Raw genomic sequence first — 27,648 nt, 5'->3', positions numbered from 1 at the left:
GGTTGCACCTGCTCCAAGAATATTTGCGCATAGAACACCTCCATTTCTTGTAATTGTGTAAGAACTACATGTATTTACAGGTAAGTGGCGCGCGGCGTTCCCTGTCAAAAAAAGTGCACCTGGCCGTAACAACATATTGCGTCTTAGGAAAAGGGAGCTTGAGACCTTTGAAGAGCAATGTGGTTTCAGCAGTTTACTTTCCTGACTTACTGCATCTTTTACTTCATACCGAGGGAAGGTAAGCACTTACAATAACATTGTGAGCATACCGCCATTATGTTACGAGTTTTATTATTTTTTATGTGTCAGTATCTTTTGAAACCGTTCAAATAGCTGCAACGCTCGCACTTCGCAACCTTTTCAATGCCACCTGTAAGACGGCGCCTTGTGTGAATAATGCGCTAAATGATTGGCCAGGCGTTATTGTAGGCTGTAACTGTGGAACTAGGAGAAGCATACGTATTTTGACCAATGGACATGCCGTATGAGAAAGCTCCTATATTCGCAGCGGTTTTGCGTTTGGTTTCGGACAAAATTAATAGTAAGGACTGTTGCGATACGGATGTTACGAACGTGTTTCGAGTGGGCGCCTTGTCCTGTACTTGTCGAGCGATTTCACGGCGCGGAATGCTCTTCTACTAATGCAGTCACACCATCTTTCAAGCCGAGTTCAATATTAAACTTACGCCAAACAATCTCTTACCGTCGTATGAGCAATGACAAAGTTAGAAACGTCATTTGCTACTCCCTGTCGCAAATTCCAGAGACCTTTCAGGCCAACCAGCTCATTGCAGCCAGCGGCTGTGGTAATTATTGACATGACAATGTACACAATTCTGGCAAGAACAAACACTTTTTCCACCCTGTTGAGGAAGCCAGTAGGACTAGCGATTTTGTGCGAGCCACTTGTCGTGTATGGCGTGGTGTCACGGCAACGATATCAAAAAGAATTGCAGCCCTTACGACACGGGATAAGAAAAATGTTGAAAAAATATTTTTTTCTTTCTTTAGAATTTGAAAACTTCATCTCTTTCTTTAACGTTTCATAGTCGCACTTTTCTTAGAAATTCATATTTTGGGCTGAAAAACTTTTGCCGAAACCACGCAGTAAGCGGTCACCACTCCTTTTCAGATACCCTCCGCTTTTTTATCAGTTTCTCGAACCAAAAACATTTACCACCAAATTTTAAAGCTCGTCTGTAATAAGCGACATATAAAAATGGTCTGACAACTACGGCAGATCACCTTCTTTTTTCGCCAAGACAATTGCAAGACGCTGCGCATGCTTTTCTCCGCCTTTCTGCAGTCTTCGAACATCTGCATCGTCTGTGCTAGAGCTGCGTTTCAGTTTGTTTCCTTTGTGGGAGTATCATACTCTGTGCCAGTGTTCGTCGCGGTTGATAAATCTAGATGCCCAGGGCAAGGCACACCTTCAACAAATGTGAATTTCACGGTAACCATTACGCTCGCCTTGAAGAAGCAAATGGGTGCACACGACGTGGTGGCACGGCAAACGCAGAACCCAAAAGCTCCTCAACATGGAAGCTTTCAAGTTTTTCTGCTTGCTTCAAGGAAGGCGATGTGCTACAAAACAGTGGCGAGTATGCCCAAATGCCCAAACAAGCAAACCGAAGGTCTATTGCTGAAAAGGAGTAGGCACCGTGGAGACAATCGAGGCCTCGTCAATGCGAGACATGGGGTAGACGTCTTTCTTGGTAATGCAGTTTAGATTACGATAATCTACGCAGGAACTCCATGGGCCACCTTTCTTTTTAAGTAGCATCACGGGTGATGCCCGAGGTCCTGACGAAGGCTCAACAATGCCTTTGGCAAGCATCTGGTTCCTTTCATCAATAATAACCTGACGCTCTGAAGCGGAAACTCCATATAGCCGGCGATGAAGAGGACTGGCATAACCAGCATTTATGCGATGCTTAACAACTGAACTCTGGCCCACTTCGCGATTGTTGACGTCCAAGATGTCGTGGTAGGAAACTCAAAGGCGACACAGAGCTGCTGCCTGTTCAGGCAATATGTCCGCAGTAATCATGGGACGAAATATAGCGTGAGGGAAAATAGCATTCTATGGGCATGGTGAAAAATCTGACCAGACGTTGATTGAAAGCGTCGTGATTTGGTCATCGCCTATAGCACGCAACTTTGCAACCTGTATGCCTTGGGGTAAAAAATTACCGACGATTACGTTACTTCCTAATGCGAAATTTGAGCGCAGCAAATAAGCTGCTTCACCTTTTCGATAGATTGAGGCAAAGAAATGGAGCAACACATGTATGCGCTCTCACAGAATTTTTTTTTTATTTTTCACACGTATTCCTTTAACAAAGACTCCACTAACAGTTCTTGACAGTCATGAAGGAAGCTTTGTGGTCGGAGAAATAGACTGATATATGTTCGACTTGGTACACCAATGCTTGATTCTCAAAGACGTTCACAAAGACGTTCACAACTGGGCCCTTAATGCCATATTGGCCTCCGCCGTGCATCAGTCGTCGCACTTGCATGAATGGGATTCGCGGAGATACGAGTCTTACACTCACCGCATTAAGTTGTGGAAGGTGCGCTGGCCTCGAGGGATATTTGTAACCGTTTGTTGTCGAAATAACAACCAAAACAAGCGCGAACGAGACCGACCCAACAGAACCAAACAGGCGCGGGCGAGAGCTGTGGCGCGAGCAGACGATAGTAAGAAACGAGCGGATCGGCTGAGACCAGACACGAGTGCGCATCGAGCCGTAAGGAGGGTCCGCATGACACCAGCATCGCGCGCGCACGTCACTGAAGGGGCCGCTCTCATTGGTCTCCGCCATTCGCGGCTCGCGTCCTTCGTCTCCCACTCCAGCGAAGGGGGGCGGAGCTGGTTACGAGGCCGACAACGCCGACGACGACGCGAAACCCAGGAACGGACGCCAAAGAGCTGCGCTCTAAAATTCCTTCGTCAGGCCAAAATTGACGGCAGCGAGGCATGTCCGGTTATCGGTGACGGTGATGAGAGAGTGGGGCACAGTGATATTGCGCATCAAAAGGACATCAAGAACTGGTGTGACGACGTTATCACCATCGGGCACAGGACATCATCTTCATCAGCAGCAGCCTGGTTACGCCCACCGCAGGGCAAAGGCCTCTCCCATATTTGTCCAACTAACCTGGTCATGTACTAATTGCGGCCATGTTGTCCCTGCAAACTTCTTAATCTTATCCGCCCACTTAACTTTCCGCCGCTCCCTGCTAAGCTTCCCTTGCCTTGGAATCTAGTCCGTAACCCTTAATGACCATCGGTTATCTTCCCTCCTCATTACAAGTCCTGCCGATTCCCAATTCTTTTTCTTGATTTCAACTAAGATGTCAATAATTCGGGTTTGTTTGCTCACCAAATCTCTTCTTTTCTTATCCCTTAACATTACACCCATCATTCTTCTTTCCATAGCTCGTTGCGTCATTATTATTTCAGTGGAACCCTTTTTGTAAGCCTCCAGGTTTCTGCCCCTACGTACGTATTGTTAAGACAGAGCTGTTATACACTTTTCACGTGAGGGATAATGTCGACCTGCTGTTTATGTTCTCAAAATGCCTGCCACACGCACCTTAGGCTATTCTTATTCTTCTGATTATTTCAGTGTCATGATCCGGATCCGCGGTCCCTACCTGTCTTAAGTAGATGTATTCCTTTGCCACTTCCAATGCCTCGCTGCCTATCGTAAACTGCTGTTCTCTTCCGAGACTGCTAAACATTACTTTGGTTTTCTGCAGATTAATTTTTAGACCTACCCTTCTGATTTGCCTCTCAAGCTCAGTGAGCATGCATTGCCATTGGTCCCCTGCGTTACTAAGCAAGGCAATATCATCAGCGAATTGCAAGTTGCTAAGCTATTCTCCTTTACCTCTTATCCCCAATGCTTCCAGATCCAGGTCTCTGAATACCTCCTGTAAACACGCTGTGAATAGCATTGGAGGGATCGTATCTCCCTGCTTGACGCCTTTATTTATTGGGATTTTGTTGCTTTCTTTATGGAGGACTACGGTGGCTGTGGAGCCTCTATAAATATCTTCCAGTATTTTTACATAGGACCCGTCTACGCCCTGATTCCGCAATGCCTCCATGACTACTGAGGTTTCGAATGAATCAAACGCTTTCTCGTAATCAATGAAAGCTATATTTAAGGGTTGGTTATATTACGCACATTTCTCTATGACCTGATTAAGAGTTTGAATATGGACTATTCTTCAGTAGCCTTTACGGAATCCGGCCTGGCCCTTTGAGTAACAGAAGTCTAAGGTGTTCCTGATTCTATTTGCTATTACCTTAGTAAATACTTTGTAGGCAACGGACATTAAGCTAATTGATCTATACGATTTCAAGTATATGGCGTCCCCTTTCTTATGGATTAGGATTATGTTAGCGTTCTTCCAATATTCTGGTACGCTCGAAGTCATGAGGCATTGCGTATACAGGGCGGCCAGTTTCTTTAGCACAATCCGCCCACCATTCTTCAACAAATCTGCTGCTACATGATCTTCCCTAGCTGCCGTCCCTCTTTGCATGGCTCCCTAGATTTTCTTTACTTCTTCCGGCGTTACCTGTGGGATTTCAAATTCCTCTAGACTATTATTTCTTCCATCATCGTCATGGGTGCCACTGCTACTGTGTAAATTTCTATAGAACTCCTCAGCAACTTGAACTATCTCATCCATATTAGTAATATTTCCGGCTTTGTCTCTTAACGCATAGAACTGATTCTTTCCTATTCCCAGTTTCTTCTTCATTGCTTTTAGGCTTCCTCAGTTCCTGAGAGCATGTTCAATTTTATCCATATTATACTTCCTTAGGTCAGCTGTCTTACGCTTGTTGAGTAACTTGGAATGTTCGGCCAGTTCTATTCTAGCTGTAGGGTTAGAGGCTTCCATACATTGGCGTTTCTTGATCAGATCTTTCGTCTCCTGCGATAGCTTACTGGCATGCTGTCTTACAGAGTTACCACCTACTTCTATTGCACACTCCTTAATGATGCCCATAAGATTGTCGTTCATATCTCCAACACCATGGTCCTCTTCCTGAGTTAAAGCCGAATACCTGTTCTGTAGCTTGATCCGGAATTCCTCTATTTTCCCTCTTGCTACTAACTGATTGATCGGCTTCTTAAGTACCAGTTTCTTCTGTTCCCTCCTCAAGACTAGGCTAATTCGAGTTCTTACCATCCTATCGTAACTGCAGCGCTCCTTGCCGAGCACGTCCACATCCTGTATTATGCCATGGTTAGCGCAGAGTATAAAGTCTATTTAATTTCTACTATCGTCATTCTGGCTCCTCCACGTCCACTTTCAATTATCGCGCTTGCGGGAAGGTAATAATTATCCGCATAATATTTTGTTCTGCAAATTCTACAAACTCTTCCCTGGTACTCCTAGAGCCTATGCCATATTCCCCCACTGACTTGTCTCCAGTCTGCTTCTTGCCTACTCTTGCATTGATGTCGCCCATCAGTATAGTCTATATTGTTTTAACTTTACCCATCGCTGATTACACATCTTCATAGAAACTTTCGAGTTCCTGGTCATCATGACTGGATGTAGGGGCGTATACCTGTACTACCTTGAATTTGTACCTGATAATAAGTTCCACGACAAGACCTGCCACCCTCTAGGTAATGCTATAGAATTACTGTATGTAACCAGCTATATACTTAATAATCAGGACTCCGACTCCTAATTCTCGTCTCTCCCTAAGCCCCTGTAGCAAAGGACGTGCCCCCTTTTTAGCACTATATATGGTTCTTTTGTCCTCCTAACTTCACTGTGCGCTAATATATTCCATTTACTCCCCTCTAATTCCTCAAAAGCACTGCTGGCCTCGCCTCGCTATATTACGTTCTCGCGTTAAATGTTGCCAGGTTCAAATTCTATTGGAGGCCTGTCCGAGCACAGCAAAAGGTGATAGCAAATCGACAAAAGTCAAGGCTTTAGGCGGACGAAGGCGGCCGTACTAAAGTTGTTCGGAATTTTGGCACGATCATGCGTGAACAGAGGAAGTTCGAGGCAAAGGGTAGCGGTAGAACACTCGGTCAAAGCTCAATGCGGCGTACGAACGTCGAGTCCGAGGATTAGGTCATGGGAACAATTGGTCAGTACTGTAAAGAGAACAGGACCATGGTGGTCGGCGATATTTATACGGGAAGTACACATTACAGTGACGGCAACAGTGCTGCCATCGGTGCTGCGTACGGCTCATGTAGTAGCTGGCGTGAGAACGTTCCTGACGACGAAGGTTTCAACTCATTATAGACACCGGCGCTCCAGTACATATTAGCCCAGTCAAAGGCACATCGTTGAAGTGAACATCATTGAAAGTTCTGGTTCGTTGGAAGCGTCAAGGGAGGATTTCGACACGACGAAGATAATGCAGCTATAACCCCAGAAGCTGCATGGACTAGGTTTCCATCCGGGAGGGTCCATGACTGGTCGGCGGCGAATAGCAGTGTGGTTGGGGCGACGGCGACCGACGGTGCTCTGTTAGGGCTCTGTCAAAGTCTCTGTCAGATCAATCAGGTCCCTCTCGGATGTAGCATCACGGCAGGTGTTCCTAGTAGGATGCGTGGCCACGTTTACTGGGGCATCCCCAAAGACACAAGATTCGGCCCCTTTCATTCTGATTCTCTAGACGGAGACGTCCACTTCGTCGTATGCAAATTTTATGGCTTTGCGGCCTTGAGCTTTGGTTAGTGATTTCGAAAAGAGGAAAGGAGAGATCATTTTAGCTGCCTTTGCGATTTTCTTGGAGTGTACGGCATGAAAATCTGAAAAAAAATTTTTTTTGACCGCCAAATCACCTTAATATTTCTTCCGTGCGCCATCGTTTCTAAGGGCTGTCAGGAAGTGGCGGAGAAGAACTTGCCATAAATATATCTGGAATTTTTGGCAGAACAGCCAGCCATCCAGCATGGAGCTCATCCTGGAGCTGCAAGGCCGTGAAAAGACAAGTCCGGTATATGCGAGCTTTTACGCACATTAAGGAAACATGGTGTACCCAAGGTTAGCTTCCAGCACCCGGAAGTATTGAAGTGAAAAGGGAATAGAAGACAGTACAGATGAAAAGGCGAGAGAGAAAGACTGACATTGAAGAGAAGGACAGGAAAAGGCGACCGCCGGTTTCTTCCAGATCGGTCAATCTGAAGGTTCCGTCTAAGTCAAGCAGAGACAAAAAAGGTGTGCTGACTCCGCAGGGGATCTTAACCGCCGAATCACCGGCATTGGCTCAACCCCCAGGATTCCCGTTTCCCCAGGCATGGCTTAGCCGCGCAAGCAATATGCTGGAGGGTCCAGCCCTCATGTGCTCGGTATGTGGTTTCGAAACACACCAAACGCCTGCTCACGCAAACGCCTCTGCGGGGAAAGAGGGAGAGTAACACATTGCTTTCAGAAATTTGAACGGGAATTTGGTCCCCGTCACTACACATGGTAACCACGGCACCGCACTGCGTGGTAATGTCAAAAATTGTGAAAAAACTCGCTACACACTTTTGCACGATTTCAGTTTCTCCGACTTTTTCTTGAGTCAAATTGTTTCCAGCGGCTCGCGAAAGTTCACAATAGCCCCATATTCACCAAGAAAGCCCGTCTCTTGGGTTCTTGGGTAAGTCGCCTAAAGCACTCCCGTTGCACACCAGGTCATCACAGTAACAACTGGGCACACAGAAGATAGCCGTGTAGGAGTGGAATGCCGTCCTCGTCTTTTGCGAACGATGATTTCTGTGTCTTCTATATACGACTGATTAATTATTTGCGCATGCCACTGTTTCGTTGCAAGATTGTATTGCCCACCCCGTAACAGCCCGAAAAGGGCTCACAGTATGGACAAATAAAATAAATAAAAATAAAAGTAACTAAAGCTGAGACGTACAGTTGTTGCGCAACGCACAGAAAATGCACAGAATGTAAAGTAGCCACGAGTATGAAATTGAAGAGAGAAATTTTTTAAAACGACGATACATCGCGATGCACTGGTTCAAGTCTAGAAACTTAGAACAGAGCAGTAAGTTCTCTTGTTCAACTTTCAGTGAGATTCCACACTTTTATACATGGCGTGTGTATTTATTTCTCTAGGGGCGTTTGAAAATGTTAGGTGGCCCGCTTCATATTGATAACGAATGTAGTTGTTATGAACAGGCGGTTAGCAAAAGTCAGTTGCTTGTGCGCAGCGATATTCTAGAAACGACTGCTTTAGGTCTTTACTGCACTCGAGTGCACTTGTTATCAAAAACCTAACACTACGTGTACACTCATTGACGCCCTCAATTGCGCATATGAAGAACAGAGCAATACGAAATCGTAGACGTATTAAAAATTGCGCTGGACGTACATATAAGAAATAGACTTTAAATATACAAAGTGCCCTGATCCGGCATAGCACACATGACCCCTAACTAAAATGCTAGGGTCTGTTAAACTGCCTTCAGTTATTTCTCTCAAAAGAGCATGTAGAAGTACACGAAAATTTCAGGATATTGATCAACTACACACGCGAAAAGCGTGCCACGCGTTTTCTCGAAGTGGCACGCGCGAGATATGTTTTGAGCTTTCAGCGGCTGCTTTTCGGCTGCCGTTTGAATTCATGACACCTTCTTGTTCCCACTTTCTTAAGTTATGAAGTGAGTCTTCGAATTTGCCGTATTGAAATGAATGCCCTTACAGGATTCCGCAGCTTGCTATTATCGTAAAAAAGGCACTTGATAAATTTTTCTTGTACGACTTCGAGGAAATATTATCGCTTGAACCAGCAGTTATAGAAGTGCCTGTGGTCTGCTTGCACACATAGAATTTTCTCTTCCTAAAAATGCTAAACTTAAGAACAAATTGATGCGAAAGGATTTAGTGCCTGAATAAAAGGAAGTGGCCCACTTTTTATGAAATGCCTCGATCCGCTGGAGACACTGCGCATGCAGTGCTAGACTGATAACTCTCGCAAAAGGTTATTAGCACTTACAATATCTTATAGTACTGGTAACATTTGTACGCTTCGCATGCTTTAAAAGCACTTCATCACTTCTAATAATGCTCTCCTTAAAGTTGTTGATAAACATAATTTGATCTTGTTTACTGCATCTTAGCAGGCGTTCTCGCACCCACATTGACTGCTGCATACTTCATTGTACATGTTTATGTATAGTATCGAGGCACTGTGAAGATGCGCATGAATAAGCAAAATCACGCAGTGTGAAAATGCTGATCTAGCGCTACGATGCAGCTAATGACATGATATTTCCACTGGTGGTAGATTTGTTTTGTACATATAAATAGGCTCATATGCTTAGCAACAAACTTTCCCAGCAACGTGCCTATTGCAAGTTGCTTGACGATGTGGTATTTTCCGTATTTAAAGCAATTGCAGGTATGGAGATTCATTGCAGACGGAGCAGTTTTCTAAATTTTGCACCAATAGCCACCTCCAGGTGGCTACAAGTGAACAATCGCAAAGCTAGTAGAGATCTCCAGAGACTCAAACCATAAGTATACTAAGGAGTAGAGGCAAACAGGCCTCACAAAGTAGAGAAAAACAAGGTGACAGACAGTGAACTCAAATGGAACGTTTTATTTACCGCGACGTGTCTTTGTACATGCACATAATACGAAAAAGCAACAACAATAAAGTTGCATGGCAAATCAACCTGAACGCTAGTGCTCTCAAAGACACGGAAAGCTTATTAACGCCATTAAACATATTTAATGATTTCTTGTCATTGCCTGTGCAGAGCTGAAGCTATTCTGCTCTTTATCTTTTTTTCTTATATTTACCGTGTACATGCAATTACACATCGCGTTAAATAACACCTTAGTTATCAGCTCAGCGCCTCTCCTATTCGTCTCTGCTTTCTGGTGCGTGTGTTGCGCTGCTTTCAGAATTATCAAAAAAATCTAGAAACCCGCTCAGTTCCCAGCCCTTCTGGGAGGTCATCGGCTGGGAAAAGCAAACGGATACGACAAGCGAAGTAGCGAGCAGCCACACGTAACTAACTAATAATAACTAATAACTAATAAGAAAACAACGCTTGGGATCGTCTTGAATACCAGCATGCAGTTTGTTATCTGTATACAATAAAACCGTCAAGTGTTTGGCTAAGTAGACAGATTCTAGGTCATGAAATATTGTTGAGCGCATTGTTTGATATTACGCGAGAAATACTACCACGTGTTAGACGGTGCACAAGTTCGACTCAGCTCTGAAGCAGGTCCAACACTCGACATTATGCCACTCGATATTGGCTTTCTTTCTGAATGCATACCAGGAAGCCGTAGAAATCAGTTATTCCGAATTTGTTTGTCACACAATGCGGGGTCAACAATAAACACTGATTTATTTTTGGGGTATTTATTTGTAACTTTCTGTTGCAGGTGAAGCAGTGTCACCACATGTGCGTTGCTCATCAATGCCGACAGAAGATGATGAGTGTCAAAGCCCGATTCATAAATGGTATTATAACCGAAATAAAGGCGAATGCGAAAATTTTATGTATGGAGATTGTCCACGGGATGAAAACATGTTTGACAGCAAGGAAGAGTGCAAGAAGAATTGCATGAGTAAGCTCAGCTTCAATTACCTTTAGGAGGAGGGTTGTGCGTAGGATGTTATCGTTTTGGTATGAAACGTGTACGGCTGTGATTTATTGTGTTCCTATGTTTTAGTGTACTGCAGTCGTCGCTAGACAACCGTTCAAACATATCCTACAATAGCCTGCGTGCTGTAGCACTGCTGATCCAGCAACGTCGTAAGAGAAAGAGCGTCTCGCTTGATTGATTCAGGATGAAATTTTTTGCCTCCATTTGTCGGTGACTGCCACGTGACCACAGCCCAAGAGCCATTATCAGGTCACTCAAACGATAACGTCCAGGGAAGTTGAGTGAACAAAACGAGATCATCCGGACAACCACTCGAAACTTTAAAAAATGCGGCCTTTGGCCACAAATAAATTATACAAGACCGCATTTCATACGCTAGTTACTGCCCAAACAAGTTAATAAAAATTTCGCTTCCGATTTCTTTGTAATGTTTGTTCACAATATCGCTGAAGCGGTAACTTCTAGTACACTGAAGTTTTATTTGTTGTTTTGAATAGCGACGCTCCAAAGGGAGATACAAGGCACCACCTTTTGGCGCTAAGATATGGTTGCCTGTTCCGTTTTGAACGACAGAGGTCGTTGAGTACCACTGCGCGGGTGTTTCATCATCTCGAGAGATGGCACCACCCCTCTGTGGTGTGGTGTGATGTTGCAAACATGCACTACACCCACTTTGAGATTGTGGCTAGTACCATCGCAAACCAACCTCTGTTTTGCCGGTTGCCATTTCAGGCTTATATTACTCTCGATTACTTGAGAGTCTGCAATTTATTTATTTATTATTTATTCACCCATTCATTCATTCATTCATTTCCTTCACCTCTGTAGAGTATACATCCTAGTTGATATTTCTTCGCCGTGTTATTGTTTAGCAAATGAAAATTGCATGTTTACAAACTCCAGCCTGAAGTGGCACAGGTGGTATGATCTGTTCTGGTAAATACCACAAATCGCCATCTTCCCACCTTAACATTGGCATGCAGCAAACTTCACATTCACTACATAACAACTTTAGCACAACAAATCTGTTTCTTTCTAACGCTAACATCAGTTTTTTATCACTTCCGCGGCCCTTCAGTGAACCATACTGTTAAATTTTCATAGCTCAACTTACCTCTTTAAACCCCCGTTCACCTTATCATTAAGGCACAAATGCCGACTAAATACAATCTCACCAGAGAGAGACAGAGACCAAGAGGGAAGGATATGGAGGTTAACCAAGGACGTGCACGGTTAGTCAACCTACACTTGGGGAGGGGAACATGGGATGAATAGACAAGGGTAGAAGGGAAAATAATAGTCAGTCAGTCACAGTTACTCCCAGTGCGACAAATTTACAGTGCGACAAACCTTTATACAATCCAGTATCCTTCACGTAAGGCGTAAGTGCTTTTGCGCCCTTTTGCATGCGCGAATGCATAGGCCATGGCCCAATGATCTTTTCTTCCAACAAGCATGTGCAAAAAAAAGGACCCTAATATTCGTTTAAGGCCAAATTATCCTGTTTGAAACCCCATTATTTCGCCGCCTGGAAATATGTACCGTTTACACTTTGCAAGATTAATGTGCTCTCATACAAAAACAAGTTGTTTATTTTCATATACTAAGAAATCCGTGCAGGTCATCGAAGTGCTCACACTTTTGTGCCAGCACAAAACTATATTGTGGTTTACAGCATACGCATGCACAATCGAAGAAAAAGCGATCATTTTTTGTTAATATTTCTGTTTATGAGCACCGAATAGCGGCTCCAAAAGGAGCATGTTAGCAGAAAAGAGTGATGGTGTTTGCAAAAACATCCGGGATATACATGACCATGATAAGAAGCATTGAGACCCATTTGGTAGTTTCTGCTGGGCATAAGTGAAATACCTTAGTTTTTTGTAGAGGCACTTCTTTCTTGTGCATCGTGCTATCGGTCCACGAGAATAATTCTTGCTTTTGTTGGCGGTAACACTCAGCACCAGCTGTACGTTTGTCATTTTTTTTTTCGTTTTCAAAAAAAGATGTGGAAACTGATAGTTTTTATTTTATCTGCGTGCCACGTTTCATACAAACGTGCAGGCGCTATATGCAATTGGTAAGACTAATTAAATTCGAATATAAATGAGTGCTGTTCAGGCCACCAAGTATATGGTAGTTACGTTATTCAGATGGATGACGACAGCAAAACAAGGTAATGAAATCAACGCGGCAACCTAACAAATTCCGTAACGCAAACGGAAGCACCTCTATAAATGTCTTGTCAGACCGACAAAAGCCAGGAAGGCCTCGACGAGGTGTGCTGATCTCAATTTGCGCCAAAAGCCTAGCCGGCAGCCTTACTAGGCTGTAGCCCCTTTGTTGTCTTTTGATGGAAAACTATATCATATAAAGTGACATTGCAAACGTATCTTCTGCTTTCAGCATGCACCGAGAGCTTTCTAAAATTTCACAATTGCAACAGTTCCCTCATGTCATAAGTGTTCTAGCATGCTAAGCGTTTAGAGTGATGAAGTGTCTTTCAATTCAGTGCCAGACCTTATCACTGAAATTGGTCCTGCATGGATATTGAAATGTTTTAACTAAATTGCGACGGTAATATGACCCATTACAGATGTCCCAGATACGACAGGCTTCCAAAGTGTGCTAATCTCTCATTAGATATGCTTGTGCAGGTATGACATTGTATCAGTCGTTCGAATTCAGATGATGCCATGAAACTACGCCCATAAAAACTTGCAGTACCTCCTTGAAAAAGATTTTATATTTGACCCTGTAAGACCTCACAACATAGGAATTACTTTTTTCCGCATCATGCACTCATAATTCCGGCCTCTACCATAATGAAATCCCCAACACTGCGTGCTATCAGGGCAGAAAATATTGTGTATTTAGGCGCGGAAAAGCTACTCTCTACTAGTAAAAGAATGTGCACTCAGTAGAGAAGGCAGCGACTTCTCATAATGTCGCATACAGCAGGTTTTTTAAATGACAGCTAGCATTAAAATAATTTCAGGCATTTTGTTGAGCAAGCAGCTTTTTTGTGTACACAGTACCATTGTCATAAGTAAACTGTAGGACACGCTGTGTTCTAAGATCTGTTTTTTTCTGTGAACAGTCGAACATGCTCGGAACAACGGGGTAAGCTGAAAAGCGGTCCCTTAAAAAAATAGTGCGATACCACTGGTGCACAAACAATCCAAATTGGGTGCGTAGTAGATTTTTCAGAAATACTGCCTTCCTAGAGGTCGCGTTCGGCAGTTAGCCGGGTAAATTGCATTCATAAACACCTATTTTGCACATGCAGCAAAGGGGCTTCAGAAGAAAGAGGAGGGTGGTTCACCTTCCAAGGGATCTAAAAGGCGTAAAAGACCATCGAAGACAGAAGGCTCATCCGAGGAAACAATGGGCGGAGGAGCCAAGGGTTGGAGACCAGACGGTGAGCGGAAGCACAGTTGAACGGCATTCGCAATTGGGAAAAGTCAGATTCTTCATTTAAATCTTTTCAGAAATATTTCTGTTAGACAGTAGTTATTTCGCCAAATCACATGGTGTGAGGTACCAGGCGACAAATGTGCGTCAATCTCCAGTTAAAATACCATAAGTGATGCACACTGTTGGGTACCTAGCATTTTTAATGCATAAATGTTGCATTTCAATGGTAAGATGTCGTCAAGGCATGTAAAAAGCTTCACAGTGACTTGCCCGAAGCGAATTATGTTTGTGTGCTAATGTGATTGTAATGGGTATTAGTTTCAGATATGGTGGAACCTGTGCTCTTCGGAGAGGTCTGGGTAATTTGTGGAGGAGACATAGCATAGTGTCCTTAGAGGAGGTTCTAATTTGGAATATTAGTTTTCACATTTGCCTTAGAAATCGGAAACTACTTATTGGAAACGAGGAGTCAAATGGTTATGCGAAACGGCTTGTCGAAGTTTCTTAGTCTAATATTAGTTGTTTGTGTCAAACAATGCAGTCTGTAGTAGTCTATAAAGAAATTCTAATATAATGTTGTATAATATATATTATATTATACAATATATTATTATTATTATTATTATTATTATTATTATTATTATTATTATTATTATTATTATTATTATTATTATTATTATTATTATTATTATTATTATTATTATTATTATTATTATTATTATATAATACAACAATATGTAACAGTGTTACAGGTCAGGATACAATTCCTCCGCTTCTTTTACTGTATCTTCGAGATTGCTGATGATATTGCCCTACTTATCTTTCAGTTCATACACTTTGGTTTGTCCTATGCCAAGTTTCTTTCTCACTGATCTCAGGCTGCGGTAAATTATACTGCTTCTTTTGTCTTTCTCACGTTATAGTTTGGAATACCCCTTATTTTCGCCTTGTTAAGTTTTGATAGTTCCGCATATCCTGTCTTACCCCTTGAGTTGGGCACTCTAAATATTTGCCGATTCTTTATTACGTCCTTTGTTACTTGGGTAGAGCTTGCCTACTAATTGCCTTGGTGCCTTGCCTCCCACTTCAACTGCTGCCTCTGAAAGCAGTCTAGTTACGGTTTTACTCATTAGCTATATGCCATCATCATCTCTCTGTTCTAAGGCTGTATATTTGTTTGCAAGTACCAGCCTGAATTTGTCTGTTTTTACCCTTATTGACTCTAGGTTGACCTGTTTCTTGACCAATTTTGCTCTTTCTCTCTTCAAATTCAGGTGAATCCTAGCCCTCACTAATATATGATAATTGCACTTTACCCTACCTGTCACTTTTGCGTCCCGCACTATGCTGGGATCGGCAGAAACTATGAAACCAATTTCATTTTTTGTTTCACCATTAGGGCTTTTCTAGGTCCACTTTATGTTGCTACGTTTAGAAAAAAAAGGTGTTCATTATTCTAAGCTTATTCCTTTCCGCGAGTTCTACCAGCATCTCTGCTGGTAGAACATTGAACATTGAACATTGAACATTGAACATTGAGCATTGAACGTCTCAATGCTGCGTTACATGTCTGGCCGCCGCCTTGGTCAGGTGATCCGCAGTTGCTGGGGTTGAGGGCCATGGGTTAATTGTAAACAGCACCAGGGAGGTTGTGGCCGCATATCGCACCAGGGAGGCAAATTTCTGTTCTGGTGAGGGAGTGTCTTTGCTCAAACTTAGTGGGCCTTCCTTATTTGGCTGTACCTATATTAGTGTAGCCCCACCTTCTCTCGGCATCTTTCGCCGGTGTCAGGCGTCACTCCAAGCCTGCAGATGTAGTGCACTGGAGGCTGTCAAATTCAGATACACCATCGTGAAAAAAAGAGGTGCGATTTGAACTTCGACTACCCTAACCGAGTATTTGACATAGCGCAGAAAGATAATCCCGTAGGCGGCTAGACTACCATGTCGCCGAAAAGTACGATGTAGAGGGCCCTACATGCCTAAGTGATCCGCTGATTTGTTTGCCCTTTGCGGTATATGCGTGTTCACAGGTTGCGCGATATAGCCTCAGTTCTCCGTTGTTTTGACATCTTATTTCCCGAATCTCACGTACGCACGCGGTCTTGTACGTGCCTAGGCACACAATATACTTTCGCTCAATTTGAGCAGCACTTATAAATTTTGGTGTTTTAGGTGCCAAAACCACTTTCTGATTATGAGGCACGCCGTAGGAGAGGACAGAGAAAATTTCGACCATCTTGGTTTCTTTAACGTGCACCTAAATCTAAGTACGCGAGTGTTTTCGCATTTCGCCATCATCTAAATGCGGCTGCCGCGGCCGGGATTCGATCCCGCGACCTCATGCTCAGCAGCCCAGCACCATAGTCACTGAGCAACCACGGCGGGTGAAGAGCAATTACAACTTGTGTGTAAAAGTAACAAAAAAAAACGAAAAGTTTTCAGCGCTCACCGACAAGCCCCGAACCGTGTATCATCCACTCGTCACGTGTGGTTGTCTCTTGGCGTCCGAAAGCTGTCGTTCCCAGCTAGGTATTAAGAATGGTGAGTCATGCCACCGTACCAATACCGCTTTGAGCCTCACGTAAACCAAGTGATCTCGACAGCTCTCAATGGTATGTTCAGCCATTCTACAGCTTTGGGCAGCGGCTGTACAAGAGCTAATGAGAAGGAGGAAACGGGAGGGGAGGTAACTGACCCCGTACTTTTTCTGGGAATGCTGCAGGCCTAAACACTGGAGAGTTGAGAATTGTATGCCTCATTTAACCTACAGTGGTGCCTTCTTCGATCCGTAAGACATGATTTGAACATTTCGTGCTTTTGAGCAATTGACGGTTCTGCTACCGCCACGGTCGCAATGCAATTCTCGGAAATACAAACAAAAAAAAATTGCAAGAAAGAATAACTCCAGATGTAGACGAAAGGAATGAATGCAAATGGCGATGGTTCTGAAGTGCTGAAAATATGTGTGTTAACTTTACAGCTAGGTCTTGGTGCTACTTGCTTTTCCTTCTTCTTTGCGTGAATACTGCAAACATAAACCTACCCGTCATTCTGGTCTGTTTATATTGTGCGGAAATTTCGCATCCTGAAAGAACGCCTGTTTTGGCAGCGCACCTCGTAAGTTGCTGCGGATAAGTTCTTGAACATTAGTAGTGTTATGGAGTGTGTAGTGCCAAGGTCTATTCGCGTATTAAGTTCCCCGAATATGCTTTCAAGATCTGTATAAGCTAGCTTCTGTGTATCGTGGGTTATAAAGAGGGAATCGCGGCAGGTGCAGATGTTCGGAATTTGCCTGCGTTATATTTACTAGCGTTGTCACTAGAAAGGATGAGCAAGGTATGTCGGTGGTGTATTTGCAAAGCCCTTTTCGTAAAGATTTCGTGCTGCACGATATAGCGTCCATTCTCCGCGGTCCCAACATCTCGTTTTCCGAATCTCACGCACGCGGACGGTCTTTAACGTGCCTAGGTACACGATATATTTTCGCTTAGCTTGAACAGCTCTTAACAGTTGTGTGTAAAAATAAAAAAAGGTAAACGTTTTCAGCGTTTACCGAGAGGCCCCGAGCTGTGTGTCATGCGCTCGTCGGGTCTGTTTGCTACGTTCACAGCTACGCGAACCTACGCGCTTGAACGTTCTTATTTACTATTACAATGGCGATAGCCTTACTCGTGATTTGGTGATGGTCCATGGCTCACATCCCGCGAATTTCAACAACTAAGCAGGGTCAGGAGAGCAGGAGACGGCCACCGGCAGCGCGCCTGTCAAACGGCCCGGGGGCGGCAGAGCGCCAGGGAAGTTTGGAGGCTTGAGCGGGGGATACAACACAAGACCAAAGAGACGTCCTACACCATATAGGCCAAGACCCGTACGCAGGAGGACACCCCAGCCACTTCCACGTAAGTACGAATCTTTCGAACCTGTTGCGACCGATGCGCGATGAACTTAACTCGAAGCAATGTGCCAGCGCAGCCTGAACGTTTTGGCTGGCCTAAATAAATCTTAGAAAAACGTTTATGCACTCTAGCAGCCCATTGAAAGCAGGTCCTGTCGAATGTGACCTCGACAAATACATTAGCGCAAAGGGTTGGAAAGAGAAAGGTAGTATTCAATATTTCAAACTTGTACCTCCGATATTTCGAGCAGGTTGAGCAAACATATAGGACTATGACATAATAGTTCTGTGGAAACCCGCAAGGTGGAGAGAAGTAATTATTTAAGGAAAATGAGACGAGCCCCGTATGGGTTTCGTTTGCAGCAATTGTAACGAATGCGTGGACGCCTTATTTTCTTTTAATATGGGACTATCGCTTCGATGGTGTTTTTCGGCGCTCGCATTTTTCACACGCCGCAACGTATTTCGCACGGAGCGGGCAAGGCCTGACCAAAAAAAGCGTCAGCGAATCTGGTCGTAGTTGCGGGAGACGCCAAGGCGACCTGCCGTTGGTACGTCATGAAGTTCTTGGAGAACAGCTGACCGGAGGTGTTTAGGAATGACGAGGAGTAGGGTAGGACCGTCGGGGCGTACATTGTGGCAGTATAATACACTATCCCGGAAAACAAGCAGCTGAAGGAACGAATCAGAAGGCCAAAATTCCAAGCCATCAATGTTGGCGCGCAAAGTGGCATCATGGCCTTGCTCGTCGGGAACGTGTAGCGGCTGAGAGATGGAGAAAACGCAAGCGTCGGTATCGTGGTCAGGGTTCACGGCTGGTTTATCCACTGGATAGTGTCATAAACAGTCTGCGGCTTGACGTAATCGGCCCGACTTGTACACTACCGCGTAAGAATATTCTTGCAGCTGCAGAGCCCAGCGCCCAAGCCGGCCAGTAGGATCCTTAAGTGAGGAAAGCAAGCAGAGCGCATGGTGGTCCTTGATTACAGAGAAGTGCGTGCCATGCAAGCACGGGCGGAATTTGGAGACCGCCCAGAAGAGAGCCAGGCATTCACGATCTGTAATTGAATAGACGCGCTCCGCTGCTGGGAGGAGACGCCTAGCGTAGGCGATAACACGGTCTTGACCCTGTTGGCGCTGGGCTAAAACGGCTCCGATAATGTGACCACTGGCATCGGCACGCACCTGTGTATGAGAGGACGGGTCAAAGTGGGCGAGTATAAGTTGCGTGGTGAGAATGTTCGCGGGGTGGGCAAACGCGGTAGTCTGAGCGGGGCCCCACATAAACCGCTCGTCCTTCAGAAGATCAGTAAGAGGTCGGGTAATTGCTGCGAAATCGTTAACGAAACGTCCGAAGTAGGAGCAGAGTCCGACAAAACTTCGGACGTCTTTGACTGACCGAGGCACTGGAATAGACGTGACAGCACGAATTTTCTCCGGGTCTGGTTGAAAACCGGATGCGTCAACAAGGTGACCCAGTACTGTAATCTGCCGTCGACCGAAGTGACACTTCGAGGAATTTAGTTGGAGCCCAGCCTCGGGGAAGACTTGAAGAACAGCTTATAAGCGCTCAAGGCGAGTCTCAGATGTAGGCGAAAATACGAGAACGTCATCTAGGTAGCAGAGGCATGTTGACCATTCGAACCCTTGAAACAACGAGTACATCATACGTTCGAACGTTGCTGGGGCGTTAAATAGACCGAATTACCTAACTTTGAATTGATATAGACCATCGGGAGTGACGAACGCGTTATTCTTTTGGTCTTTTTCCGCCACAGAAATCTGTCAGTAACAAGACCACAGGTCTATTGATGAAAACTAGTTGGCACACTGGAGACAATTGAGGGCGTCGTCAATACGAGGCAAGGGGTAGTCGTCTTCTTTAGTAATAGGCTTTAGATGACGATAACGTACGCAGAAACGTCATGTACCATCTTTCTTTTTAACAAGCACCACCGGCGACACCCAAGGCTCGACGAAGGTTCAACAATGCCTTTGGCAAGCATCTTCTTCACTTGAATCTTGAATAATTTGTCGCTCTGAAGCAGAAACTCTATATGGCCAGCGATGAACAGCACGGGCATCACCAGTATTTATGTGATGCTTAACAATAGGAAGCTGGCCAAATTGGCGATTGCTGAGGTCGTAGATGTCCTGGTAGGAAACCAAAAGGCGACAGAGAGCTGCTGCTTGTTCAGGCAATAGGTCCGCAGCAATGACGGGACGAAATGCTTCGTCATGGCAAATAGCATCCTGTGGACAAGGTGAAAAATCTGAGCAGACGTCTACGGACAACGTCGGGACATGTTCATCTCTGATAGCACGGAGCGTCGCAACCAATATGCCTTTGGGTAGAGTTTCCTTTGTCAGGACGAAATTGACGACGGGGAGTCATGTCCGGCGACGGTGACGGTGATCAGCGACGGTGACGACGAAGTTGGGGCACAGTGTTATTGTGCATCAAAAGGACACCAGGAACAGGTATGGTGTCGTAACCACCATCGGGCGCAGGAAAACATGATAGCAACTGGACAAAAGCCAAGGCTGCATGCGGCAGGCATACGAAAGCAGTCGTACTAAAGTTTTTCGGCAGTTCGATACAAATATGCGTGAGTAGAGCAAGTTCGAGGCAAAGTTTACCGGCAGAACACATGATCAAAGCTCAATGTGCCGTAAGAATGTCGAATCCGAGGATTATCTCGTGGGGACAATTGGTCAACGCTGCAAGAAGAACAGGAACGTGGCAGTTGGCGATACTTGTGCTGGAAGTACACATTCCAGTGACGTCAACAGTACTGCCATCGGTCACGCGTACGGCTCGAGTAGTAGGAGGCGTGAGGACTTTCCGCAATCGACGATGGAGGTTACAACTCAATATGGTCACCTGGACTCCAGTATCTAGTAACGCCATCAAAGGGACACTGTCGACGTGAACATCAAGTAAGTTCTGGTTCGTTGGGAGCGTCAATGGTGAACTTCGACACGACGAAGATAGTGCAGCACTATTTCCAGGAGCTGCATGCTGTAGTTATCCGTCCGGGAGGATCCATAATTGGTGGGCGACGAATAGTGGCGTGGCTGAGGCGATGGGGACTGATGGTGCTGAGGTGACGGCGAGCGAGCAGGACGACTGACATCGACGGATACGTCCGAGGTATGAGGCCTACGGCGAGTCGAGTAACGGCGCGGGTCGGTATATGGACGAGGAGACGTGGAAAAGGAGCTTGAATACGGCGACGTCCAGGAGGCACGGCAGTAGCGAGCGACGTGGCCAATGCGGTGGCAGCGCAAGCTAATGGGCTTGCCGTCCGGAGTTATTCACTCGGCAGGGTTGCGGTATCTGGGAGGGGAATACAGATCGCACTGAGGCGCAGCAGTCGGCACACGTCAGGTGTCAAATCGGGAGACGGAGCAGGCACCAGAAAAAACCCAGGTTTGCAAATTCTTGTCGCACAAGTGCCTGAATGAGAGAAACCGCTGGGGCTGGTCGGTCGATGGTGCGGTCAGGTGGGCGTGGATCGAACTGCGAAGCACTTGTAGCCTCGAGCTCGCGGCGAATGATAGGTGTGACGTGCTCAATTAAGGGTGGTGAACCGGTAAGCTTCACCACCCTTAATTAATCACCACCCTTCACCACCACCCTTCACCAACCTTAACACCACCAGGATGCAAGACGACGTCGCAGCCGTGCTAGGTAGCCGGGAGAACTGTGGAATGACGCTGTGGCTTTTTTTACTGGTTCAAAGCGGCGGCATTCCTTGACAATGACGTCGATGGTGGATACATTGTTGAAAACCAACAAGTTCAATGCGTCGTCCGCGATACCTTTGAGTACGCGCCCAACTTTATCGACCTCGGCCATTCTCTCGTCGACTTTCTGGCAAAGAGCAAGCACGTCTTGTATGTACGAGACATACGATTCAATAGAAGACTTAACTCGGGTAGCAAGCTCTTTTCTAGCAGCCAGCTGTCGACCGGTGGCATTTCTAAAGAAGTCGCTGAGCTTCTCTTTCAAAGCACCCCAGCTGGAGATCTCGCCCTCATGTGTCCGGAACCAGACACGAGGAATGCCGTCCAAGTAGAACAGGATATTCGCTAGCATAATGGTAGGATCCCAGCGGTTGTTTCGGCTAACACGCTCATTCAGGATGAGCAAGTCCTCAATGTGGACATTATCTTGGCCGGAGAATATGCGAGGATCGCGGGGATTGGTAACCGCAAGGTACGTCGTTGTCGGGGTGGCAGGAGGAGAAGGAGAGGTCGTCTCCTGGAGCCATGGCGGAAAGCAGACAGTGCGGCCGCTGCGGAGCTCCCTGGCGAGGACGGGGAACGGCACTCTCCACCAAAAATATTACGTGAACGAAGGATTGAGACTGCAGACTATTTGCAAAGTATATTTACAGAGGGTAACTGCAGCGCTGGCCAGTTCAGCTGACAGCTCGAGAGCCAGAGAGCCTTCGTTGTCTTCGTCGGGGCGCCCGCGTGCATGGGCCGCAAGAAACACGCAATATGCAAATATCAATATGTTTACAGAGATTTTTACTGGCAAAAAGTAGCAGAAAATTTTACTTCTCGCTAACGTAGAACTTTGTAAACACGTCATAACAATTTCTCCTTATTTCAGCTAAAGCAACCTTGGGCAGCGGACACTGCGGAGCGAGACCACGAAAAGGAAACTGCGAGGGCAGTAATGACAAGTGGTATTACAATGGAGCTTTCTACACTTGCAGCCGTGTGAGGGAAGGAATGTGCCCAACCGTTGGCACATTCTTCGAAAGCTGTGGGGCGTGCTTTGATAAATGCCGAAGTAAGTCTAGCTCAAATTTCTTTACTCTGCTGTCGTGGGTTTTGTTTCTGCTGATCAGAAACCGGAGCGTCGTGGGCTAAGTAAATTGAGCTACCGTATTTTCCGAAGTGCAGTCCGTAGACTATTGGAATATCAAAGATAAAAAAATTTTGTGAGCCTTTGATGTAGACCGTAGAAGGCTACAAATAATAAATACATTCTATACATAATTCTATATATATATATATATATATATATATATATATATATATATATATATATATATATATATATAGTCATATAATGAGAAGCCAACGAACACTGACACCAAGTACAACATAGGGGAAATTGCATGTGCTTAATAAATGAAATAAAGTAATGATAAATTAATGGAAATTAAAGTGGATGAAAAAACAACTTGCCGCAGGTGGGAACCGAACCCACAACCTTCGCATGTCGCGTGCGATGCTCTACCAATTGAGCTACCGCGGCGGCGTTTCCCCATCCACTTTCTTGGGTATTTATGTGTACTATGTGTACTAAGTTGTTTTTTCATCCACTTTAATTTCCATTAATTTATCATTACTTTATTTCATTTATTAAGCACATGCAATTTCCCCTATGTTGTACTTGGTGTCAGTGTTCGTTGGCTTCTCATTATATGACTAATAATTATCGGGTCCCTCGGTTAACCCCCTTTCTTCTCGTTTATATATATATATATATATATATATATATATATATATATATATATATATATATATATATTGGCGTGCACTATACATGAGCATATTTCTTGAGGTCGGGTAGCGCTTCTATAAAACGAAGCCAGACTCCAGCTGGAAATTTATCTTGGTTTAAAGCACACAACCAAATCAGCTACGAGATGATGTCACTACGCACGATTGACATTTCCAGCTCATAATGGCAGCTAGTGATATGCAAGCGAATGCTGCTGGAGACGCTTTCAATTGATGTTTTTCTGTGCTTGGATTTTGTTAGCATTAATGTGATTCCTTCCTGCAAATCGAGCGACGCATGCATACTTGAATTCACTCATGCGCAAAATGGAAGATCAGTTGCTATTGCGCCATAGGCGCACAATATTTAACGGTATCGCCCAAGTCAAGTGCGAAAATTACGTAATTAAATTCTCGGGTCGTACGTGTCAAAACCACACCATAATTATGAGGCACGCTATAGTGGCGACCCCGGATCAAATCTGATCATCGGTGATTATTTAACCTGCACCCTTCGCACGGTGCAGGAAACTTTTTGCTTGCCGCTCCCACCAGAATGCCGTCGCCCCGAAACGAATTGCTCCTGCGAAAACGTGCTCCGCATTTCAACGCCATGGCTACTGGGCAAGCAACCTTTTACTCGATACCAAAACTGCGCAAAATTTGTTGTGCGTTTTGCGTAGGCAACACTAGCTCTTGAGGAGCTTAGGAGGCGTGTAGGCAGTGACTGATAGAGTTGGAGCTCAGAAATATTGCGTGAATGAGCCCCACTAACAAATATTTTTACGAAAATTACTAGTGTCCGCAAATGAAAGTAGTTGACTTGGTGTCAGTGAGGTTAACTTTTTTCTTTCAGGAGGACTTCAATGTGACAACGTTACGTGCACTGTAGCTAGTAAAATATTTTCTAATCGGCGATGTGAGACTACAAGTACGGCTGAAATTACGACTCACCGCAATCCATTTATCCAATATTCTGGTGATGCTACAAGCCCCAGCGTAGAGCATCACGAGTGACAAAAGCTGAATCAAGGCGATAAAACAAAAACAAAAAAATTGCATAAGACCTCGCACCATGACAGGCGAAACCATGGTTCGATGTCTCGCCACGATTATAATCTCAATTCGATGAAACTCCATGGCCACGGCATGGACTTCAAGCAATCATTCAATCAATTAATCAATCAATCAATCAATCAATCAATCAATCATCAATCATTCAACTTCACTTGATGGGGCGCCATCTTTCCGGTTCCTGGGAGAAGCACCACCCGGGAGTCGCACCAGGGTGCGAGCATAATGAAGCTTTGATGTTTGTAATTTTAGCGTCCGTCGTGAGTGCCGTGGTTGACCCTTAGTATACGCGTCCTCCAAATTTTATAACAAATTGGGAAGCTAGCAATATGGAGCTAGATTTCCCCGCTGCTAGAACAAGCTGAAAACAGAGACTTAGAACTGCGTCCAACCTCTGGAAAACCCCAATACACAACGCGAAACACGTCTGACGTCCTACTGACGAATACATCACGGATGTTCCTTTAAATGCGAAGCATTTCTGGGCGACCATTTGCCAGTTTTGCAGTATCTGTGTAATATCTAGCAGCCTACGTCATAGTGCTGTCTTGGTCGTTTCGCAAACTGGGCATGTACCGCAATTGGCTTATGACAATTGTGTATGACGAACATAGATTGTCAGTGATGACATGTATATCATGGCATGCGTGGCACGTAGGTCGTGAAACAGCCGCCTGCGTCTTGGTGCTCTCAGGGTCGCTTCTTTAACATGGTAGGCTCCCCGCACACTGTTTGGTATCATGCCGATTCCGTCGTTAGTTCACTCAAAGGGCACAAGGAACATTTATGCGAACGCATGCTGGAGAACCCAGGCCTCACTTGCAGTCACCCACTGCTTCGCGGTTAAAATGCTTCGCTGCTGTGTGTGCCTCACAATTCGGATCCCTAAGACGAGACTCATATAATATTTCACGCTATAATATATTAGATTTCGTAAATTCTGGGGTTTTACGTGCCAAAACCACTTTCTGATTATGAGGCACGCCGTGGTGGAGGACTCCGGAAATTTCGACCAGCTGGGGTTCTTTAACGTGCACCTAAATCTAAGCACACGGGTGTTTTCGCATTTCGCCCCCATCGAAATGCGGCCGCCGTGGCCGGGATTCGATCCCGCGACCTCGTGCTCAGCAGCCTAACACCATAGCCACTAAGCAACCACGGCGGGTTATTAGATTTCGTAGTGTCGTAGAGCGAAAATACAGACTGGAAGAAACGCAGTGCACAGAAGCGACGCCAATCCGCCATTCGTCCATTCCATTTCTTCCCACACGTATTTCCGCTAAACGACACCACGTGATGCACCAAATGGTCCAGCAGTCTATGCTTCTATACTATATTGAAGGTTACGCGCTATGGTGTCGTACTGCCTTTTTTATTGCCTTGCTTTGCCAGTAGGCGGCAGATGAAATTACGGCAGCGGCGGCCACATTTCACAGGAGGCAAAGTGCAATAACGACCGTGTGCCATGCTGTAAGAAACACATGGTGGGCAAAATACGTCACAGTCCCCCTCGGTGGCACGTCTCATAATTAGGGCGCGGTCGTGGCATGTAAAAGTCGCCAAATGCTTTTCCAACATTTATTCTTTCTCCTTTATGAGAGCGCCGTAGTCTATGAAAGCTTACTGCACTGGAGTCCGTAGATCTTATGTTTGCAAGGATAAGTCTTGCTCCGTCAACGATATACGACATCAAGCGCGTGGACTCGCATTGCAAAGTTATTAAAGACAAAGTGGGCTAACATTGACTATAGTTGTAAGGGCCTACCACATATATAAAAAATTGCGGAGTTCATATTGAAGCTGCAAATTTTAACGCAAGAAACACGAACTTCTCCTGCAGTGTTGTCTCTAGAACAACCAATTTTAATCTAATCAATTCTCTGATTTTGATAAATGAACTTTCCCTAAATTATAGAAACTTCTTTTCGAATATTGTGCCCCCCAGCTGCATACTAAGGAACAATATTCATGGTTCAACCTTTTTTCTCTTTTCAAATTACAAATTTTATAGTGGGCAGGAACAACAACTGCGACTACCAGAAATGAAGACGCGGCACAAGACGACAAGAGGCTTAGACGCCGTGGCTTATTCCGCAATTTGCTACCTACTGAAAAAATAAAGTGAAAATTTCAAATAAATTGTAGATTATGAGTAAACTTGAAACGTTGTATTATTTCGCTGTTTCCTTGGATTCATGTAAATTCTCCGGCTCGACCAATAAAACTTAGTTTCATGTGCATATTGCTGTAGCTCATAATAAAATTTTAAGGAACAAGATTCGTAGGAAGAAATGGTTCATTTTGGCACAACAGATGCATAAAAATCTAGGGTAATACAGTAAAAGCTCGTTAATTCGAACCGCAAGGGGAAGCCGCTTCAGTTCGAATTAACGAAAGTTCGAACTAACGAAAGTGAAGGAGAGCAACAGTACACTGCGATTTGGAAGCAGTAGGGCATGTCAGAAATTTGGCGCGTCAGAAAAAGATGGCGTGTGCCCGCGGCACACGCCATCTTGAAGTCGAAGCTCTGCGTCCGACTGTGCCACACTACCGATGTCCACCGAAACGAACGTTAGCCGAGGCTTAACACCATCACAATGAATCGCGATGGCCGGTACCTCCTAAGCTGAAAACAGACGTGCACAACCGATGAAGACTGCCGAGACAAAGACGCTGAACATGTGAAGGTGGCGAAGGCCCTGATTCGTTGGTTCTTGATTGCAAGCGCAGCTGCGACGTGCTTGATTCGCTGTGTTACGATGGCGCTTGCCGTGCCATTTCCGCACATTAGCAGCTGTACAAGATTTGCAAAGCCTCCGAGATTCGCAACGGGCATGAAGTCTCGGAGGGGACGTAGAACGGAGAGGCGGCAGCTGCCGCTGCCTTCTGGCTGACCCCGCGTCGGTTAGATTTTTTTCCGATTTTGCCTTCTCTCGACGTTCTCTCCGTTTCGGAGGCAATACAGCCTTGTTTGTAGGCAGTAGGCGCGTTTCTCTGGCCGTGTGCCAGGCGAGCGTAGTTCGAATTATCCGTGAGGGAACCTTCTCGCGTTCGAATTAACGGACTTTTTTATACATACACTTCTGTGGAGCTTGGCCGGACCAAAT

At 45.1% G+C, this 27,648-nt stretch overlaps 1 protein-coding gene across 2 annotated transcripts; it reads left to right on the top strand.

Moving 5' to 3' along the window:
- Nucleotides 1–74: 74 nt before the first annotated feature.
- Nucleotides 75–26,693, top strand: LOC135920994 (tissue factor pathway inhibitor-like). Of its 2 annotated transcripts, none has more exons than XM_065455282.1 (6): nucleotides 75–238; nucleotides 10,402–10,587; nucleotides 13,916–14,047; nucleotides 17,769–17,945; nucleotides 22,566–22,748; nucleotides 26,553–26,693. In XM_065455282.1, the coding sequence occupies exons 1-6, from the start codon at nucleotides 178–180 to the stop codon at nucleotides 26,585–26,587; spliced, it is 774 nt and encodes a 257-aa protein (XP_065311354.1). In that variant the 5' UTR covers nucleotides 75–177; the 3' UTR covers nucleotides 26,588–26,693. The 2 variants fall into 2 exon arrangements, with proteins under 2 accessions (XP_065311354.1, XP_065311355.1); XM_065455283.1 differs by having other exon boundaries at nucleotides 79–238; nucleotides 17,772–17,945.
- The last annotated feature ends 955 nt before the right edge of the window (nucleotides 26,694–27,648 follow it).

This window comes from Dermacentor albipictus, chromosome 7, assembly GCF_038994185.2.
Source record: "Dermacentor albipictus isolate Rhodes 1998 colony chromosome 7, USDA_Dalb.pri_finalv2, whole genome shotgun sequence".
NCBI classification, from domain to species: Eukaryota; Metazoa; Arthropoda; class Arachnida; order Ixodida; family Ixodidae; genus Dermacentor; species Dermacentor albipictus.
The sequence above is the reverse complement of the archived record's forward strand: the minus strand, read 5'-3'. Positions and strand labels throughout refer to the sequence as shown.

Bases quoted from the DNA above. Each gene is read 5' to 3' on its own strand.
- LOC135920994 (XM_065455282.1), top strand. From the start codon at position 178: ATGTGGTTTCAGCAGTTTACTTTCCTGACTTACTGCATCTTTTACTTC. The intron at 239-10,401 runs GTAAGCACTTAC...TTTCTGTTGCAG, and splicing joins TTACTTCATACCGAGGGAAG to GTGAAGCAGTGTCACCACAT. The intron at 17,946-22,565 runs GTAAGTACGAAT...TCCTTATTTCAG, and splicing joins GACACCCCAGCCACTTCCAC to CTAAAGCAACCTTGGGCAGC.